The sequence below is a fragment of the Pelodiscus sinensis genome, chromosome 3 (genome assembly GCF_052426305.1).
Source record: "Pelodiscus sinensis isolate ZL-2025 chromosome 3, ASM5242630v1, whole genome shotgun sequence".
Lineage (NCBI taxonomy): Eukaryota > Metazoa > Chordata > Testudines > Trionychidae > Pelodiscus > Pelodiscus sinensis.
In genome coordinates, this window is record NC_143054.1 from 140,641,632 (window position 1) to 140,663,120 (window position 21,489).

The window sequence follows — 21,489 nt, forward strand, 5'->3', positions numbered from 1 at the left end:
TGTAGCACTCCAGAGCTACAATTGCAAAGAGTCCTGCTCAGCCCTAGGCTGGAGTATGCGCAAATTGTGATTTTTTTTTTTCCCAAAGATGTATAACTTGAACAAACTGCCAGATTTTCACAGGTTGGGGAAAAGACACATCCCTGACATAAAGGTCATCCCCTGCCAAATTTAAAATCTCTGCTTCAAAGTGTAGTGAGAGTCACAAAGAAAAGGTTGCCAGAAGTGTCATGCAACCTTAACAAGCGCCAAGGCTCACTTGTAATTTGAAATTGTGTCTAGTATATGCAGCTTCCTGCTCCTGGACCACTACTAAATCCCGCCTTCACACCAGCTTTTTGGGAAAGCACAACATTCCTACCACTGCTCACTTGAGAGAGGACAGATGCCTCCTGCATTTCTGTTTCCCCATTAAATGCCTTTACAAAGTGTCTAAATGAGATTTAAATGGGTCAAACTTATGTACTTTATATACTTTTTGGTATCCCACGTAATTACATAAGAACATTTTTGTAAGATTATTCATCTGTGTGTTGTAAAGTCTTTGATTTACTAAATTATCAGAGTATACACTGGAGACCAAATGTTGCAGAGATATCAACATCTAATACTAGTTGGTGTTTATCAGGATATAAATTGAAAGCTCTCTCTGACTGCTTTCTAAGGTGCTGAATATTCTGGTAAGGGCAGTGGTGGATGGACTGGCTGATCATAATGGAGAAGTGGCAACAGGATTGAAGGGGAAATTGCAAGAGCTACTTGGTAGAGTCACTTCAAGAGTAACAAGTGACGCAGACATCTGGAGACTGTATGCCAGACTCTGTGGAAATGGACAAAGTGATAACCCTGCAGATACTGAAAAGGTAAATGTTGAGGTTGTTTTTGTATATATTTTTTCCTAGAGAACAACAGAGTGATGTCCTCATGTCACAGCGTCCACAGGCCAGGGGGTAGGCATGGACAGGTAAAGCCCATTCCCTAGCCTTGCCCCTTCATCCCTGGAGCCAAACCCCACCAACTGCCAGCCTGGCCTTTTCTGAAGGCCACATGGAGAGTCAGGGCTGAGGCGCCACAGCCTCGGCCTGCCTCGGCCTTCCCCAGCCGCTGAAGGCAGAGCCGGGCTTGGCTGGGTAGCTGGAGGGTTAGGGTTAGGCTGGTGGAGGGCGGGGGGAAAAAAGGGCCTGAGCTAGTGAGAGGTTCTGGGCTGGTGGGGGGAGGGCCTGGGCTGGTTCAAGTGGAAGGGGACAGAAAGGTGGCTGGGCGGGAGAGCCAGGGTTGCCTACCCCCTGAGAGGGGGGGTTGGCAAGCATAGCGAGCAGGGGGCACAGCTCCCCTAGTTTTCTATTCCTAAATGTAATTTGTTATAGCAGTAGATGGCTGTTATCCTCTAGTGCTTTATCAAGATTCAGCAAGCACTAAGCCATTGTTCTTGTTTTTTGCTGCAGGAATTATGTCCTTTGGGTTTCATTCTCTATACAGTGAAAACTTTGTTATCTGGCATTCAGGGGGAACAGCGGTTGCCAGATAACAAAGCAGCCCATGCTGACTCCCTTTCAGGGGAGTAGGAAGTCGTGTCTCCAGGAGCAGAGTCGGCAGCCCATCTGTCACTCTGTTAAATTCAGACTTTGTTAACCAGTTGAGGGCAATGCAGAGAGAGAGAGAGTGTGTGTGTATTTTTTTTCTTTAGATGGGAGAGGAAGTTTCTTAAATTTTCCATCTGCTCCTGTGTACCTTAAAGTGGGTTTACTTCCTCCACTTAATTCTTAATCTGTTGACATGCCCGTGCTTGTGTACAGTTCTCCTCATAATATTCTGTTTCTATTAGCTTCTAATCCTCATTTCTTCCCCTTTCCCTCAGCCTCCCCTTTCCGAAGTAAGTGCCACACAACTGGGAGTGTTTACTTTGTTATTCATGCTTGATGATGCTTTACATTTGGTATTAAGTTTCCAAAATTCAAATACATGTGCACACTCCCAAAATATTCTGGGTTATCAGATCTTCACTGAACCTGACTTGTTGGCCAGGGACGAAATGTCAGGCAGAAATATTTCTCAATATTCTGTGATAAAACTACTTCTAATCACTTCATCCTTTCTCATTCTATTCTCTTCAAACTACAGGCAGTCCCCGACTTACGTGGATCCGACTTACGTCGGATCCCTAGATACGAACGGGGTGAGGCAACTCCCGCACATGCGCAGCAGCATTCCCGGGGCTTGCTCACCTGGGTCCTAGGATCCTCCTCCTCCTCGGGCCGGCTCGACTGGGGTCCCGCAGAGCTGCCGGGCAGAGGAAAAGTGCCTCCCCACGCCCGCTGCCCCACCCCCACCCCCCTGCCAGCAACAGGCTGCCCCCTCCCCTGAGCAACAGGCTGCCGAACAGCAGACAAAAGCAGCCTCTCTGCCCCTCCTCCCCTCTATACATGCCGGGCTCCCGGAGCGCAGCAGCGTCCCCGGGGCTCGCTCACCTGGGTCCTAGAATCCACCTCCTCCTCCTCTTCGGCCGGCTCCAACTGGCCTCTGCCTGCAGCAGCTGGCCACAGGGACAGGGATCCCGCAGAGCTGCCAGGCAGAGGAAAAGTGCCTCCCCACGCCCGCTGCCCCCCCCCCCCCCGCGGCCTCACATCCTGCACGCCTCCCCCCTGCCCCCCTGCCAGCAACAGGCTGCCCCCTCCCCTGAGCAACAGGCTGCCGAACAGCAGATAAAAGCAGCCTCTCCGCCCCTCCTCCCCCTATACATGCTGAGCTCCCTGGGCAAACAAAGACTTCACCAAAACAAAGTGCTGGCCTCATTGTGTTAGCAAAAAAAGGACCCTCCTCCTAGAACCCTGGGTGGTGTGTGGAAATAAAGCTATTAGCTGAAAGCATGGTGCAGAGCTGTTTGGTATTTGATGAGTTACTCCTTTAGTCCTGAGTTTGTCACAGGGACAGAAATAGATGTGAAATCTTCTGAACGGGGGAACAGACAGCAAAACAAACATTAGAGGGGAGTTAACCTTTCCCTTTGCTATCCAAAACTAAAAAAAATGTTTGGCTAGAGTTTCCCCTACAATATGTACCAGTTCCGACTTACATACAAATTCAACTTAAGAACAAACCTACAGTCCCTATCTTGTACGTAACCCGGGGACTGCCTGTATCCTCTGTAAACTTGCATGCTCTAGCCCTCACTTGCTTTCCCCTGACTCTGATTTGTTAAAGTGGGAAGGAGAGAAGGAAAATTAATCTGGGCTGTCGGGGGAGGGAGAGGGCCTGGGCTGGCACAAGTGGAGGGGGACAGAAAGGTGGCTGGGGGGAGAGCCAGGGTTGCCTACCCCCTGAGAGAGGGGGGTTGGCAAGCATAGCGAGCTAAACAATGCTAGCTAAACAATGAAATTATTTTGCCCTTTTTTCATTCAGACACACAAGTTGCGATATCATGTAATGCATCTCCAAATACTTATCGGGCACAAGAAGTAATTGAGAGCTTGCTTACATTAAAAATGTAATCATGTTAGAGATCCTTGTTACATCATGTCTTCCCCTAACTCAGTAATAAAAGCGATTTCAATATGTAGAGGACACAGGGCTATGCGATATGACCAGACTGGTTATGAAACATGGTTCAAATGTATTCTACCTAGCAAATTGGGACTATATTTGTAAAAGTTTGGGTATACTTTTGTCGGTTCCTTGACATGGTTGTATTTTAGTCTTAATGTAGCATAAAAGAAAACACTGAAGTCTCTACAGATATAATTTAAAGTGTCAGTTTGTAACATTTTTATTTTATTTTACAAAATTTGAAAGGCCACCAATAAGTATTTCATCTCCTTGCTGCCAAGAAGGTTTTCCTGTGCCTATTGGACATTAAATCAAAGTAACTGTCTGTTGCAATTTATCAAAACCCATGTATCATGAAAGAAGCGGAGAACTTGAGTAAAACATATAATAATGTTTGCTGTTTTCATAGAATCACAAATAATAAAGATGGGAAAAGTCCTTATTTGATCATTTTGTCCCTTTCCCTGCAAATGCACCTCACTAGTATTAAACACAATATTAGAAAATGTTCTAGTTGAAAAGACTTAAACAGTGATGCTTACAGCAGTTCTCTTGGGAGAATACTCCACCGCCTCATACATCTGGCTGTTGTTAAGATTTTCCTGGTATTCAGACTAAATTTTTCCTTTCCTAATTTCATCTTTCCATTCTGGTAGTGGCTAGTGTCCAAAATAGTTGGTGAAGCTGCAGGTAATAATCCAGCACAGTGTCCTGATTGCTAATCAGTGTTTCAAAGTGAAATATAGGGACACTGTTGAGTGCCACAAGGAAGCATATTTTGTGAGAAGAATGTAGTTGATGAGGAAGTGGGAAGTAAAAGGTGCTTCTTACTCTACTTAGAGTGAAAAACTGGGACACTTTTTATAGCAAATGATGGTATGGGAGAAAATACTTATCCCTCATTCATTCTTCTCTCCTATTCTCAACTTCTACCTCTGTGATCTAGCTTTAACCTAGCACGTACTCACTCCTTTCTCACACATGCACTAGCTTACTTTCAACCTCCTTCACCAATTCATTCAGTTTTCTCCTTCGCTTTAACTCATGTGTCCCTCTCCCACTTCAGAACCCTCACAATTCCCTCCAATTCAACACCAACTCTCACTTGTACATGAGGCTGAGAACCCTTCCGATTTCCAATTAAGCTCTTTGTCTCCGTACTCTTTCTCTAAACACAGTCAGGCTCAACCCTCCAGGCTTAGATCTTTTCCCCTTTCTGCCTGACATCCAAGTATTCAACCCTTGTTTTGTTACTGGGTCTGGAAAATGAGCTCGTAGCAAGGAAGCATTTTAAGCAGTCCTATAAGCAGCCTCTCTGGGACTACTCCCAAAGAACCTTGGATTCCCTGTTTTGTGCTTCTTTTATCTACTACCTGCACTGATACTACAGAGCAAAAAATTCTTGGTAATAGCCAGGTGTATTGAGTCCTTCAGTTCCCCCAGAAACCCCCCAGTGGCAGTATGCCGTTCAACTGAGACATTATTAGTGCAATTTGGTCCCTTTGGCTTACAATGACCATTCTGTGCACTGCTCCTAATATCTGTACAGTCATAAAAACATAGGGCTGGAAGGGACCTTGTGAAGTCATTAAGTCCAGCCCCCAGTGCTAAGGCAGGACCAGGTAAACCTTAGACTAGAGGTGTGCGAGGTACCAGATCTGGCCCACCAAGCCTTTCACTCCAGCCCACCCAACTGGACTCAAAAGCAGGGAGCAGCCCCGGGGCTCAGAGCAGCTGGTTGCTCCCTTTGACTCTCCCCTCTTGGGGCTGGGTGGGAGCTTTCTGTGCCATGAATGCCTTCCTTCACCCAAACTCTCTCTCAGACCCAACACCCTCTTCTGTACCCCTATCACCTACTCCGAGCTCCCTTTTGCACCCAACCTCCATCCCAGAACCTGCATCCCGTCTATAGAAAAGCGTGGTCCTTGACCACTTACGAAAATTTTGGGGTGGCCACCCTTCAAAAACTTTTGCCCACCGCTGCTTTGGACAATCCCTGACAGGAGATTTTTCCAACTCGTTTTTTAAAGCTTTTAATGATGGAATCTATATGACACTAGATTTTTCCTTTCTCTTCTATTTAGACTCTTCAGATGGTAGTCCACTGTTATAAAGCCTCCTTTGTCATCCTGTAGTCAAGTGATAGAACTTTAACATTTTTAATTTTTTCACACAATGTGTTTAATTTTTGTTTTCCATAAAACTCCAATCCCTATAGGAGGGGAAAAACTAGCAGGCATTCATTAATTAATCCTTTTTAATTTCTCCCACTTACAAAATTGTGTGGAGTTTTTTAGATTTTTTTTTTTTAACCAGATGTATGAGTCTCTCTCTGCATTAACAAAATGCATGTCACTTTGTTTTATTTTTCGAGTGTTTCTGATATTTTTATAGCCCTTGGTATTATTTCTCTTTCCTAATTTGTGTTTGTAGCTTCCTTCATTAATGTGCTGTTCATTCCCTTTTCCAGATAATGAAGATGTTGAATATGACCAACTCCCTGTAGAACAGCACTGCATTCCTAATTCCCAATTTATATTCCCATTTCTCTAGCAAGAATTGTTCTTCATAAATTCATAGTGTTCCATGCCCATGGCTTTTAGAGGTTTTTTCTCTTTATTTGTTCCTATTAATGTAATCAAGGCAGAAATTGTGTTGATGGAGTAGTTATTACCAGAATCACTTGCATTTCATTTATATATTTGCTTAAAAAATGGTACCACATTTCTTTATAATTTCGCATTATACTTTTTCTGCTTCTTATGAAAATTCTTCCTTGTTTACTGATTTTTCTAAATTTCTGTTTGGTTTTTGGACTCAATGCATTATAAAAGGAATAGCTCAGTCTGAGAAAATATTAGGAAATACTATAGAGCTGTGCCCCCTGCTGACTACATTGGTCACCCCCCTCTCAGGGTGGGTAGGCAACCCTGGTGCTCTCCCCATGTCCAGGCCCCTTCTTCTCTTCTGCCTCCCTGCCCCACGCAAGTCTGGGCACCTTCTCCTTCCCTGCCTCTCCCGCCTCACCATCCCAGGCCCTTTCTGCCCCCCCCTCCCCCACTTCCCTTCCCAGCTGTGACTTAACCCTAACCCTCCCCTTCCAGGTGAGGCTGCACCAGGCCTGGCTCTGTGGCCAGGGAAGGCCAAGCCACAGTGTGCCAGCCCTGCCCCTGACAGGACCAGCCCTGCCCCCGACAGCTGGGGATAGGATTGCCAGGTGTCCGGTTTTGAACCAGACAGTCTGGTATTTCAGCTTTCTGTCTGGGAAACAAATTGAGAAAATGATTTCTAATTAAGTTTTTATTATTATCAGGAGTATCAGTGTACCAGACACCTGCATGAGCGTGTCTACCAGCCAGGCAGTATGCAACTATGCAGTAGAGAGGAGAAAGTGGGGACGGGTCCGGGGCGGGATGGAATCCCCAGGGCCAGACTTGCCCATGCACCCCACCGGCACCATGCACGGGACAGGCAACACCCTGGGATCTGCATGCACCCGGGCCAGCCCCACTCCCCACCGGCTGGTTCCCCCCCCTCCACCCTCTCCGGCTGGCTTTCCCCCCGTCCCTCCACGCCCAGCCATGCTCCTCGCTGTCCAGTTCTCCCCCCCACACACACACTCCCTCCCCCGAACTTTTTCCCGGCCAGCCCCGCTCCCCGCCGACTGGTTTCCCCTCCCCCCCCATCTCCTCAGGCCAGCCCCGTTCCCCCAACCTCCTCCCAGCCAACCCTGCTTCCCGCCTGCCGGTCCCCCTGACCTCTCCCAGCCAGCCCCGCTCCCTTCATAGCCGATGGTCCCCCCCAACCCCCCCCCCCATCTGAGATCAAGTATGTATGATATATTTTTTTAAACCACCTGGTAACCCTAGCTGGGGAAGGCTGGGTTGTAGCACACCAGGGCTAAGGCCGCACCAGCCCTGGGTCTTTTCCCCACTCGCCCCACAGCCTTGTCAGCCCTGTCTCTCTGCCCCCCCCCCCCCCAGGTGTGGAACCAGGCCAGTCCCGGCCCTATCCCCTTCCTGCCCTCCCCCAGTCTCACCAGGCCTGGCTTTCTCCTCTCCCTCCCCTCCCCCGGCTGCAAGGGGTTGGGCCCCCCACCCTCCAGGCATGGGGGGGGAGAGGGGAAGACCACATTTCTCATGGCTTCCCCCAAGCACGGGGGGTGGGGGTAGAGCTGTATGGCTGGCAGCTCGACAGGACAGCAGGGAGACCACCCAGCTGAGGCAGAGGGAGGCACTGCAGGACGACAGTGTGATGCATGACGACACTCTGTCGTCCCACAGGAAAAGTTTTTTAATATGTACAGGCAGTCCCCGACTTATGTCGGATCCGCACTTACAAACGGGACTTTTCTCGCCCCGGAGCTTGCGGGCGGCGGGACCGCCCAGAGCGCAGCGGTCCCACCACCGCATCCTCCGGGGCGAGAAAAGCTGCTCCGGATCTCCCTGGTGTGCTGGGGGGGACTCCCCCCCAGCACAGCAGGGAGACAGGAGCAAAGCCGCAGAGGCGCGGGACCCCGCCAACTCTGCGGCTTTGCTCTGGGTGTCCCTGGTCTGCTGGGGACCCCCCCCCCCCAGCGGACCAGGGACACCTGGAGCAAAGCCGCAGAGGCGAGGGACCCCGCTGCCTCTGCGGCTTTGCTCCCGGTCTCCCTGGTCTGCTGGTGGGCTCCCCCCCCCCCCCCCCCCCCACCAGCAGACCAGGCTTTTGTTGTGGACGCCTGGGGTAGAGCAGCTGGGGTGCTGCCGGGTTGGTCCTGGGGGGACCTACCCGGCAGCGCCCCAGCTGTTCTGTCCCAGGCTCCAGATTCAGCCACTGTTGAAACTGATCAGTGGCTGATTCCAGGAAGCTGGGGGCAGAGCAACTCTGCCTCAGGCTTCCTGTAGTCAGCCCCTGGTCAGTTTCAGCAGCAGCGGCTGAATCTGGAGCCAGTTCCGAGTTACGTACAAATTCAACCTAAGAACAAACCTATAATCCCTATCTTGTACGTAACCTGGGGACTGCCTGTATAGAGAGAGATTTGGGAGAAAAAAGCCTTGTAGTATTTAATTATATATTCCCTAGGTTCAGAACTGCTGTTGAAAATATTGAATAAGTTTTCCTTTTTGCATATGCTTTTAATTATTTTGACCTGGCAAACATGGGTCACATCCATCAGTCTAGACAAATTTTTAAAAAATAAAAAATGTCTTTGGACATATGTTATTTTATGTGCCTGACATCTCTGAGATGCAATGTCAATGAACATCTGTGCTACATCTGGTGTTAATGCTTGCAGAGAAGCAAGCCCTTCTGACTAAGAAAATCCATCATATTAAAGATTCATTCAATTTTTTGGGAGGAGTGTTTGACTTGTGCATAAAGCTAAACTGGAATTCTTGAGTAAGTTTACATTCATTTATTATTTTGTAGGCACTACAGTATCTCACCAAGGCACATAAATGTGAAATGCAATCAACAGATTGGGAGAAAGATATTTCATCTTTTAAAGAATTGGTGAAAGGAGCTATAGAGCTTGCCCATGGTATGTTCCCCTGAAACATAATGTTTTATACTATTCATAAAGAATATAGAGAGTACTTAAACTCAATAACAAAATATGTTCTAACTTATCCCCAGATATTGGAACAGCTCCGGCACATATTATTTGCAGTATAGTCTTGCTGTTGCATGTAAAAATTGGAGTCTGGGTGCAGGATGAGCCAGCAATTAAAAGGCCATTGAGCCAGCCAACGGTATGAGCAGCACACAAGAAAGATCCCTGCAAGTTCCTGAGAAAATGTTGAGAGAAAATTATTCCTGTCTCATCCATGAAAAAGAGCACTCAGGGGGAGCAATACTGTAGTGGCACTCTTCCGAGTCACTCAGTGAGGTTCAGATACACACATCTGCTATGATTTCTGTGCTCTTTGGGTTTCACTTCCCTTCTTTGGGCTCAAATGTTCTTCTAGAGATGTTGGTCTTAGTTAAGGGGAGAAGGGAGGAAATAAGTGATAATTCTCTGCCAAGATCACCCACACACAATACCAAAACAATTGCTGCTCAGAGTAGATTGTGCAACTCTTCATAAGATACTTTTTCTTAAATCATGGCTAAAAGCATAAAAAGATGTTAACAATGGTGAAGTGTAAATCGCCAGTTTACCTGAAAGAAAATAGCACTAGTGTAATTACACTGACGTAGTTAAAGCGGTGCAGATGTCTAACATAGTTTTCCTGCACATGTGTAAAGCAGAGCTCAGACAACTTCATCCAGCAATAAATAGGAGTTGAGATCACTGGGAGAAATCAAGAATGAAAAATTAGACTGAGTCATAAAGAAAGAAACCTTCTCACCAACCTTGACACAATGATTAAGTAATGAGAAATTTGGCAATTAGAACAATCCTAGTGTCATAGGACTAACCCCTATTATGGAGAGTTAGGAAGTTGTGTGGAATCTAAATTATTTCTTCATACCACTCTTTAGCACTCGATGATGTTAGGCAAATGTCTTTTGTCTTTGAGTGATACTCCTTACTGTATTCCACATAGGATTATATATAGAGCCCTACCAAATTCACAGCTATGAAAAACACATCATGTTTTTCTGTACAAATCCATTCTGTACTTTCACCCTATACAATATAGATTTCACGTGGGAAAGTCTCAAACTGGGAGTCCCAAACCAAAAGAGATTTAGGGGGCGACGTTGCAAAGGTTTTTTTTGGGGGAGTTGCAGTATTGCCTCCCTTCTATACTGCCAGGCACCCCGCTCTGAAGGCAGTACCCCGCCAGCAGCAACACTGAAGGAAGGGTGGGAATACAATATTGTGTCACTCTTACTTCTGCAATGCTGCCTTTAGAGTTGGGTCCGGACCCCCTACAATTGTAAAACTGTAACATTTCACATGAAAATAGCTGAAGTTTTGCTACCACTGTGAAATTGATCAAAATGGACTGTGAATTTGGTAGAGTCTTAGTTTTAAGCATACAGCATGCGTCCAGAGCCAGAGGTTTTGAAAGTAATAGTGTCTGTTGGTCTACGCACGTGCCCTAGCTCTGCCTTATGGTTTTGTTCAAGACAATAAAGGGCAGGGTGGACCAGCTGCATCCTCATTCTTTCTCACTGCCACATAGTCTGAGTTGGAACCTCTACAGTTCTCTCCTCCCTTGTGACACACTTTGTACAAATACAGAAACTAGGCTATTTTTACTCTTGCATGTGGTTAATATTTTTGTTGTCTTGGTAGTAGTTTTTAGGATTTAAGGACTTTGGACCCCATTTTCTCAGTCTCCCACTTCTCCCCCTCCACCCGTGCTCAGGACTTGAGCCTGGGTGCTAAATTGTACCAAAGATGTCAGGGTTCAAGATCTTCTCCTCCTGCTGTTGCTTGTTCTTGGTCGGTGACAAGCACCAATGCTGCCTTTACTGCTTGGGGGACATCACATCCAGGTGCAGTATTTGAGTCTCCTTCCAAAGCCATATCCAGGAAGTCTGCGATCTCCGCTTGAAGGAGCACCTCATTGAGGTCACCACGAGGCTACAGGTGGATCCATACTGAGCAATCTCCCTTGTATATTGGCCAGAACAAGCCTTGTACTGTGGTGCTCTAGCCTAGTTCCACTGTGCTATGGACCCTGTGCCAGAGCCTAGTTATGAGGCAAGGAAGCCTATGCATAAGCATGGCAGTAAGTTTCCCTTCAAGGGTGAAAAAGGGACACTGCATCCTCTGCAAGTTCAAGACGTGGAAAAACAGCATGCTCCAAAACTCAAACACCAAAAGAGTTGTACAAAACACTACACCCATCAGTACCTCTTCCATGTACTGTTTCTGGATCAGAACTTCCAGAGATGAGGGAATCTTCAATTCTGAGCGAATCCTCCATCCTGACTCTAGCTCCTGCTTTGGTTCTGACTGCGGAGTGCATATTGATGATACTGGAGAGGCTCAATTTGGCACCTGGACCCTTTGCTGTGGAAACCTGGATCTCATGAACCCTTTGCTTCTCCACATCTCCCAAGGCACTTACCCCTAAGAAGAGCCTACTCTTCTGTTTTGGACTTACCTTCTTTGGGTCATGTTCTGTGGTGGGTTCAGTGGACACAACTTCACTCACTGTGGACCCCAGATTTGTCATCAGGAGGGAATCCTGGTTACATTCATCTGGCTTCCTCAGAAGATGAAGAATACCCTTGAGGATCTCCCTTTTGATGAATCTCACTTCTTCAACCAGAAGACCGATTCCCTTAAGGACTCTTAAGCCACCCTGCAATCAATGGGTTTTTATACAGTGTAAGTTTTATTGCCTGCTTCTCACATAACAATTTAGAATTCCTCAGTTCTTTCATCAGCAACTCTTGAGTCTCCACGTCAGTCAGAAGACCAGTTGTCCCCCATTCCTCTTGCCTGTCCATGTAGACTTTGACACCATGTCCTTGCATAACCAGAGTTCTACTTGGCTATACAGTTTCATTCACAATGCTACTGTGACGTAGGGGGGGTAACTTGCTAGGGCTGTGGTGACCTCTGCTGTCTGTAGCAAGACCTAGCAGAGAAAAGGATGAGTCATTATGCAAAGGGGGCTCCAAACCTGTCTGACCAGCTACCCCCCATGGGGAGAAACAAAGGAAGGTGGAATGCCGCCCCTGCCTGGGGAGCAGGGCTGGAGGAGAGGGGGTTAGTTTTCTGTCTGGGAGCATGGAAGAAGCAGCCTAAGCAACAGGCTGAGGGGTTTAGAAGCCCAGACCCCCCCCCCCCCATATCAAGGGGGGTTGAGGCATCCTAGGCCTGTCCTGGAACCAGATAACATCTGTGCTGTATCCTGGAGAAGCAATAAACTCCCTCTATTCTACTGGCTGGTGGAGTCTGTTCGTGCCATTTCGGGGGTGCAGGAGATGGAGGAACCCCAACGCGCCGTCACAGCTACCTCATCCACAGCTCTCATCCTGATACTGCTGCCTAGGCTACACTCACAGTAGTATGCTTGCTGTAGATAGACTTCCTAATGCAAAGGGGATCAGTAAAGCCTTATTCCTACAGCCTTTCAAGGTTCCATTCCATCCATTTCCTGGTACTCAGGAAGAAGAGGATGGAGACCAATCTTACATCTCTCTAGTATAAGTCACTTCATATGTAAATCAGTTTCATATGGTTACCCTTGCATCTGTTAAACCCTCACTAGAGACCGGTATCTGGCTTACTGTTCTTGATTTGGCCCCCTATTTAACTTGGCGCCCTAGGCGACCGCCTAGTTCACTTATATGGACGGGGGTTGCCCCTGGACCCAGTTCAGGTTTTCACTGCAATACTCTTCTGTCTTTTCCAAGCATGATAATCATCACTGACACATTGCTTGGTAGATGGGGTGCCCACATGGAGGAGCTCATGACACAAGGAAATTAGACCACTTAGGATGCATATCAGCATCCTAGAACTTTAAGTGGTAAGAAGAGTATCTTGTGCATTTTTCCCATCCATTCACTCCCATCATGCTCTTATCATACCCAACATCAGTACCACCATTTACTACATAAACAAGAGAGCTTTGTGCAGATTCTTTTCATTGCTGGGACTGTTGCATCAAACACAAGAGCCTGTTGTCAGCAGCCACTCTTCTGAGGTCTCAGAATATGATTATGTACTCTCTAAGAAGGAAATTTGTGGCCAGCCACGAAAGAGAGCTATGCAATTCTGTGATGGCCATCATTTTCGCCTGCTCAAGATCTCTGACCCAAAGGCCTCTTTGCCTCATTCAGTAGCAGCAAATGAATGCAGTACTGCTCCATGGAAGATTGTGGCACTTTTAACCAAGACAATACCCTAGTTATCCACTGGTTGGACCAGATCAGTAACACTTTTCTTCCCCTAAAACTCCTGCTGTGTATCCTAGACAAGACCAGATGGGGGAGAGCAACAGTCAACTTGTTCTGGCCTCAACAATTCTGGTTTGCATCTACATGTTTCCTCTGCTGGCTTTTCTGGAACTGTTTTTGCAACACAACTACAGGATCATGCATCCCAGTCCTCGGACCTTCCACCTGAGAGCTTGGTTTCTGGATGGGCATGTTTGTTACAATAGAAATGTTCATCAGCAATATAGGTTGTCCTTTCAAGTAGCAGGAAAGAGTCCACAAGATGCTCCTGTTGGGCCAGGTGGAAACATTTTACCTCGTAGGCCCAGTAGAAGTGCTTTTCCACCTGAAGGCATTCCTCTCCACTTTGATTATCTCTTGTGCCTGAAGTAGCCAGGACTCACTCTCAACTTCATCAGCAGCTCTTAGTCCTTTCCACCCCCATGTGGAGAGCTACTCTGTTTTTATGCACCCTTTGATTACAAAGTTTTGAAGGGTCTCCTGCAAACTTAACCACAATCTTGTCCTTACAATAGTAAATAAATCTATTTTTAAAAGTGCATGGTTAGAATTATAGACCAATAAACGTTACATCAGGGTCAGGTAAATTAGCTCAGATGGTAATTAAAATTTTAAAAAATAGAAATAGGATTATATAGCACCTGGATGATCTTGGTAGGATGGAAACTAACCAGCATGGCTTCTGTAAAGTAAAATTATGTATCAGTAATCCCTTAGAATTCTCTGAACGTGTCAGCAAAATCAGCACGCACATCTGGATATCTGTGCACTAGTGGAGTGTGTGGTGTTTTCTCTCAGGGAAATATGACTACAGGGTTAAGGTTTTGTCTTGTAGGGCAATATTAAGGAATGTGTATATGTAGTATATATATTGGAGACATAGGGACTTTTATAGAGAGGTTGGGTCTGTCAATACAAATAGTGATTGTGATTTGTGAAGGTGAAGGAATCCTAACAAATACTTTAACTGGACATGCCTTGTTTAAGGTTTTCTTTTCTCCTTAAGTAAACTAAGCAAACTTACCTTTTTTAATCAGCTTTTCTCTTTGTGGGATATTATGTTCAAAATGTTTTATAACAGCTGTTGAGTGTTTTGATTAACTATTGGATTTATATCTACAGGCTTTCATCACAATGTTAACTATTTACCCCTGCCCCTCTTTTGTTTCCACTTTTAGTGGCGATAAAGTGCAGTAAAAACAAATCTAATCCCCAGGGAGCTTTGCAGATACTCTCTTCCGCTCGACTCAACCTGCGTGGCTTATTATCTAAAGCAAAGGTGAGATTGGTTCAGAAATATCTCAAAGGGAAAGTCTCTAGCTCTGATCCCTTAGTCCATCTTTTACATAAAATAATTTTATAGATCAGATGATGCACATGAATCACATTACATTGTAGAAGGATGCTCATTTCTGCTTAGGTAGGGGGTCACTATTACAAGCCAGTTTTTCTTTCCCCCTCCCTTGCCTAAACCAAACGAATCATCCTGAAATTTCACATGCCAATTCAAAGATCGGAAGACTTCAGAAATAGAGCTATGTTGCACTTCTGTGATATTTTCCATATGTGGATGTGTGAGAGAGGAATGTCAGGCAGAAAACCATTCTGGGAGTTGGGGTTATGGGAGAACATCTGAGAAGCAATGGGGAACAGCCCTGCACAGATGGCAAAATCGGACACAGCTACTGTGACTCAGCAATTACTAAACATTTTTCCAAGACAAAATATTTTAAACAGGAATTAGTTGTAAAGAAACATAACATTAAGCTTTTTTAAAAATGCTATAAAAATGGGAGAGTTCAAAAACAAAATTGAAAATTTGTAGCTATGCAGTCATCCTACATTCTGTACCTGTACAACCATCAACATCCAATCTTTCACTCTTCCTTCCCCTCACTGTACTATGGTACTCATTTTTAATTAAGGCCTACTCTGGAATATCTTTTTGTTCAATAAAAATTAATGTTCCGATCTGATTTAACAGCTTCATCCTGTGTATGTAGTTAGGCAGCTTGTGTAGAGTGTAAATTACAGAGCATAGATTTTATATAAATGTATATACATTACAAACTTGTTCAATATGTCGAAACTGTTCTCACTCTTTGGGTACTAAAATTTAAGGAGCTGGGCCTAGATAATTTGTATCTCTAGATACACTGACTCCATAACTAATGACATTTGTTCAAATGCTAACTCGAATACCTCTTGAGAATACTGGGAGATTATTGCCATTTGTGTGTTCTGTTTTGATTCGATATGTGGTAAAGCACTGTATGTATTTTATTTCAACTGAATATGTCTCTTTAAAGGAGCCAGGACTCCCTGGCATGAGCAATGTAAACACAAGTCAAGGTGGTTTAAATCATACTGTGTGGTGCAATCTTTGGAAGATTAAGAATCAGAGAATCTAGTAAAATATGTTCTTAATTCCGAAAGTTACTGATGAAACTCACTTCTTGGCAAGATAGGGTGTCTACGTTTCTGATGCCTCTAACAGAAATGAAATGGGCAGAGATTAAGTTGGTGGAGTGATCTGAATTGGTTTTTTGTACGTTTCAACTTTTCTCTCTCAAATTTTAAACTTCACATTGCACTACCAACATGTTTTGTTTTGTTATTTAAATACAAGACATCCCATTTTTAAATGGACAGTCCTGTAGTTAATCCTACCTGCAGGCATCCTGACTTATTCTTAAAAGTGGGAAAAATTTGTATTTTCTGTTTTCCTCTTCCCCCTCCCCCTGTCATTACTTGCAGTTTCTGCTGTTGGCCAGATCCCTGCTTGCCAGCCTTGTGCCCACCATTGATGTGGGAGGGGCTTGAATGGCTGACACAAGTGAGAGTAGGTATGCAAGGCTCATGGCACAGTAAAGATGCAGCATGTGGGGTCAGCCACTCCTCTTGCTGGACCTTCAGTGCAGCTCCCACTGCATGGAGGCTCTCTGCCAGCAGGACTCCCCCCTTCCTCCCAGCCTGTTTACAGATGGTACTGGCTGCACAATGCTGTAGTTGGTGACTGTAGGCAGGCACCAGGTGATAGCCAGTTACGCGTCACCTCTGCAGCCCTCCCATTGGCCCGTTATGTTCTTCCCCTCTGTGTCCTCTCCCTGCTTTGCCCATTCTCTCCTCAACTCCCACTGCTCTTCCATATATCTGCCTTCCAGCTAGCAGGCTCCCTCCTTCCCTCATTGCTCCTGAGTGGACCAGTCCCCAGGGTAAACCCAAGACCGTCTGGCCTGAGGCGTCAGCATGGAAGAGCTGAGCCCTGCATGTGCCAAAGCCTAACACAGTATTGGCATTGGAAAGCCTCTCTGCCCATCAGCTAAGCACTGGTGTGGTGGTAGTGAAGCACTTTCCACCCTGTTCACTCCCCAAACATGCAGGGCTCGTCTACACTGGCCCCTTTTCCGGAAGGGGCATGTTAATTTCACCTATCGTAGTAGGGAAATCCGCGGGGGATTTAAATATCCCCCGCGGCATTTAAATAAAAATGTCCGCCGCTTTTTTCCGGCTTTTAAAAAAGCCGGAAAAGAGCGTCTACACTGGCTTCGATCCTCCGGAAAAAGCGCCCTTTTCCGGAGGCTCTTATTCCTACTTTGAAGTGTCACCTCTGCAGCCCTCCCATTGGCCCGTTGAAGTAGGAATAAGAGCCTCCGGAAAAGGGCGCTTTTTCCGGAGGATCGGGGCCAGTGTAGACGCTCTTTTCCGGCTTTTTTAAAAGCCGGAAAAAAGTGGCGGACATTTTTATTTAAATGCCGCGGGGGATATTTAAATCCCCCGCGGATTTCCCTACTACGATAGGTGAAATTAACATGCCCCTTCCGGAAAAGGGGCCAGTGTAGATGTAGCCGCAGATTCTATAGCAGCCCTCAGGGCAGGGACTCAGCACCCTTCTCACCTGCCGTGAGTCCTGCTGTTAGCATCAGAGTGTAATGCTGCTCCATCCCTTAGGCAGCCTCCCATCTTAGCCACCCTCTCTGGTCAGGTTCACTGAAGTGCCTGCAGACAGGTGTCCCGGCCTCTGGTGCACAGTGCATCTGCAGGGCTTAACTTGTTTCTGCCTGCACTGTAGCTAGGGGATGGGAGGGGTCTGGGTTATGTTGGTGGCCAGCAGCAGCCTGTAGGTATTGGTGCCGTTGAAAACTGTGTGCCCAGGTAGGGAAGAACTCTACAAAGACACAGGCCAGGTCATCCTGTCTCCTCTGTTGTCCTCCCCCTGAAACTGTAAGCAGCTTCCGTCCCTCCTGCGCTGTGCCAAAAGGCTGCCACTGGCCTCATTCTGGTGTGGACCCTGGCAGAAATCTGGGGTATGGGGAGAATGTCACCTTGTGTATACACCCCACCCCTCGCCCCACACACACATATTGCCTTGAGAAGATGCAGTGCCTGGTACCAGAAGAGACAGGTCCATCCCGGGAGTTCAGCCAGTCAGAGTGTAGAGCACCAGTCAAGCACAGTTGAGTGGCTTGATCACCTTCTCCCCGTGTGAACACTAATGCTTTAAAGAAGGTAAATAAAGAGAACCCAATTATGCAGTATTTCTTTTTAATAGAGTCTCAGTCAACTCGATCATTTTAATGTTTGTACAATCGATTGCTGTTGGACTTGCTTGAATAAGAGTAATTTTACCAGGTATCTGGTATTCAGCATAGGGAAATATGGTCACCCTATTTTAATACTACTCCCTTCAATATATTTTTTAAAAAGTGTATTGTTATATGTATCTGTTCAGCAGTAACTCCAGAACAGTCATTTCCCATCTATTTTAATTATTTAGTTTGAGGATTCAGTGTTGGGGGGGGGGGTGAAACAAAAGAACAAAGTACTTTTCTTTCAAGGCACTGAGAATGATCTTTGGTCTTCGACTAGTGACTTGTTCTTCAGAAGAAAAGAGCAGAGAAAACAAATATAAAATTCTAAAGCTTCCTGATCAGTACAAGTGATATGAACAAGTCAGTACAGTTTCTAAAGCTTAAATCATTCTTATCTATTTGATTAAATGTTTAACATTATGAAAGTAGTAGATGTTTTTTAGTCTGTGTAGTGTAAGTAATGCAGATCCAAAGTAAACTAGCAACAGAAAAGATCTAACTTGCCTGTCAAATTCTTCAATTGAGCGTTTAAAAAAAATATTATCTGTAATTGTTAAATGAACAAATCTGTTTCTTTAATAAGGAGTTATTTGTTCTGTGGCAAAGCACTCAAGAATCAAGTTGCTGTTCAGATCTCCATAGCATGCATTTGTTTATATGTCCATTTTGTTTGCTTGCATTTTGATGGTTGTAGATGAATATATCTCTCATAGCAACCCTTATAGCCTTGATTATTTTTATGCTGTCTAAATGGAGGCTTCATTCTATCTTTTAGTCCTTGAGTTTGACAAAGTAAATCACTTTCATTAAATTTATGGCCAGATTTCTCTTTAGATCACAAGTAGGACATTTATTCTGCCACCCATATTCATGCTAAAAATTACCTCACTCCTCAGATAGTCCTGTGCATTTCAATTAGACTAATTTGAGAAGAGCAACAGGGGGTGACAGAATCTGGCTGTCAGGTATAATTGTCCTATAGTGGAGAGCACAAAGAAATCGCCCAGGAAATATTGAGACCTGATCCCAGTTTTATGTCTAATATGTTGTATGGCTTTAGGCAAATCATACGCCTCACTTTTTTTATATGTAATGGAGAGATTAGAGTATTTTACAGGATTCATTGACAGTGAAGCTTTTAAAAATGTAAACTTCTATATACATATTTAGCATTATTAGCTTTCAGCTTTTTGTTTTCTGTTGATTCAGTTAATTAATGAGAAGTGCCTGCTTAGGAACAAATCTGGAACAAATGATTTACAGTATAACACAACAGAAAAAATAAACAAGTCAGTTAACATACAGAACTTTTACTTCACCAAACAGATCAGTCCACAAATGGTATTGTGTGAACTGCAGTGTGAAGAAGGGGCTCTTCCTAATTACTGAGATTAATGGCAAAACTTCTTAGATTTCATTAGGAGCAGGCTTAACAGAAGCCCACCTTTCTTGGGCACACTGGAGAATATCAGGCATATTGAAAAGGAAACCCAAGTCTGAGAAGAGAATAATAGTCATTCACTTCTATGTGTGCCTTCTGTTTGCTCACCACAAAGTGGCATTGGTGCATCAAGTTAAGGTGAGAGACAACCATAGATGAAAATAAATAAATAAAATATCATGAGGGGACTTCAGTTCTGTTTATAGACAATTTTACTGCATCTAGTTTAGATTATGGTGACTGTAAATATAGTTAAATATTGGTTTTGTTTTTATTGTTTAGCAACTTTTTGTAGACATAGCAAGCGGTGAAATTTCCAGTGAGTTACTTGATGAAGTAACAGCTATGGACAGTATGATTGCTGAACTGCAAGAAATGAGCAACCAGTTGAGGAATCGATGCTGAGATAAAGAAGATAAGATTTCCTGGACAGAAGACAAGACATTCTTTATTTGTTCCGGTTTCTGCTGATGAAATTGCAACAACTGTAATGCATAATACAAATTTTTAATAAATGTTTTCCTGTACAATGACATTCTTATAGATTCCCCAAGCTTCTAAACTGTTTTTAAGATCATGTTGACTAAGTCTCTTAAAATTGTGTGGGTTTCTGTGGGCTTAGGTTTTCTGGAATTTAACTGATTATATTTGTAAGGTATGTATTGAGGATTAGTTCTGTCTGGGTGCATTATATAATTGGCTCCAGGCCATAACTGTACATTGTTGCAGATGGGAGAGACTGAGACAGCTCCATGTTGTTATAGCATAGGATGAAATTCAAAATAATGAGGATCTTGACTTAATTGGGAAAAAGGGGAAAGTGAGAGAGGGGAAAAATTTTAGTTGGGTAAAAATTTTAATTTCTGTTATCTCAAGCAAATGGTGTCCAGATAGCTGAGTACTTGCAAGTTGAATATTTAATGAAAAAATATTAAATGAAAATATAGTGATAGACAAAGTTGTATTCAACTTACATCATTTAAAGCGAAGATTTGAATCTCAACCATCTAGTGTGATTGGGTTTTTTTTTATTAAGAATATCTATCTTTTGGTACAGTCTGGTTTATTCCAAAACAAGGAAAAAATGCTTTTTAGAATTAATTGTGAGCCCTATCACTAAATCATCTCTGGAAGGAAAATTTTAGCACTGTGAAGGGAGGTGGGAAGTCCCTAAGAAGCAGGGAAATCTCTTAAGTCCCACTTTCTACATGGTGGCATATTTTAAACAAGAACCCCATCACAGCCAGTTGGACACCCGGTTTCTTAGATTCAGCTGTCATGATTTTAAAAATAAATATAGGTTGGACCTCCCTGGTCCAGCACCTTTGGGACACAACTTGTCCCGAACAACAGTATTTGCCGGATCGGGGCGGTATCCCCTGCCACAGGCCCACGCCAGCTGGCCTCCTGCATCTGGACTCCTCTGTCCTCTCCCCAGCCGGACTCTGCTCTGCTGCTGCTGGCCCTTGCTCCAGCTGCCATGGGCAGCCAGATTTCCCCAGCCCTGTGCTGCCATGAAGGGCCAAGCTTCTCCGGCCCCCAACTCCACTCTGCCATGGGCTGTTGGAATTCTCCAGCTCCACACTGCTACAGATGGCTGAACTTCTACAGCTCCCACCCCAAGCTGGCCCAGGCACCTGTGATTCTCCAACCTCCAGCTCCACGCTGCCGCGGGTTGTCCAAAGCTCTCCGGTCCCCAGCCCCAGCACTGTTGTGGCGCTCTTCTGATTCTGCTGCGCCCAGTCCAAGCCAGACTGCTGGCCCTCCTGCCATTAGGCTCCCCGGCTCTCTGATCCAGGAGCATCCATGGTCCAAGAGTACCAGTTTTCAGAGGTGCAACTTGTAATTGCCAGCGATACTGTTTGACGATACACATTTTTAACAAAAAGTTGATATGTAGTTTGAGCTCATTTAGCAGTCTGGGAATAAACCCTTATTCCATTTATGCACATCTTTCTAGCCCTTAAATAAAATTGGAAGTGGCAAAGTTAATATTTGTGCATAAACAAATATTATTAATTTCTCTAAGTAGGGTTTAACTACCCTTCTCCAGTGGTT

The 21,489-nt window shown here is 45.0% G+C and overlaps 1 protein-coding gene and 1 long non-coding RNA gene across 5 annotated transcripts in view; one reads left to right on the forward strand and one right to left on the reverse strand.

Moving 5' to 3' along the window:
- Positions 1-2,602, reverse strand: part of LOC102451684 (uncharacterized) — a 42,742-nt gene extending 40,140 nt beyond the window's left edge. Inside the window, exon 1 of one of the 2 annotated variants that reach the window (XR_012902858.2) lies at positions 2,469-2,602. This is a non-coding gene — a long non-coding RNA (uncharacterized LOC102451684). Of the gene's footprint in view, positions 1-2,225 lie in introns of both variants that reach the window. The other variant, XR_012902857.2, reaches the window with a different exon arrangement.
- TTC27 (tetratricopeptide repeat domain 27) overlaps positions 1-19,964 on the forward strand; it is a 174,329-nt gene extending 154,365 nt beyond the window's left edge. For all 3 annotated transcript variants that reach the window (XM_006131309.5, XM_006131310.5, XM_025188780.3), the window contains 4 exons: positions 666-863; positions 8,956-9,067; positions 14,577-14,677; positions 19,714-19,964. In XM_006131309.5, the coding sequence (XP_006131371.3) occupies positions 666-863; positions 8,956-9,067; positions 14,577-14,677; positions 19,714-19,836 (534 nt within the window). In that variant the 3' untranslated portion in view covers positions 19,837-19,964. The remainder of the gene's footprint in view (positions 1-665; positions 864-8,955; positions 9,068-14,576; positions 14,678-19,713) is intronic.
- The last annotated feature ends 1,525 nt before the right edge of the window (positions 19,965-21,489 follow it).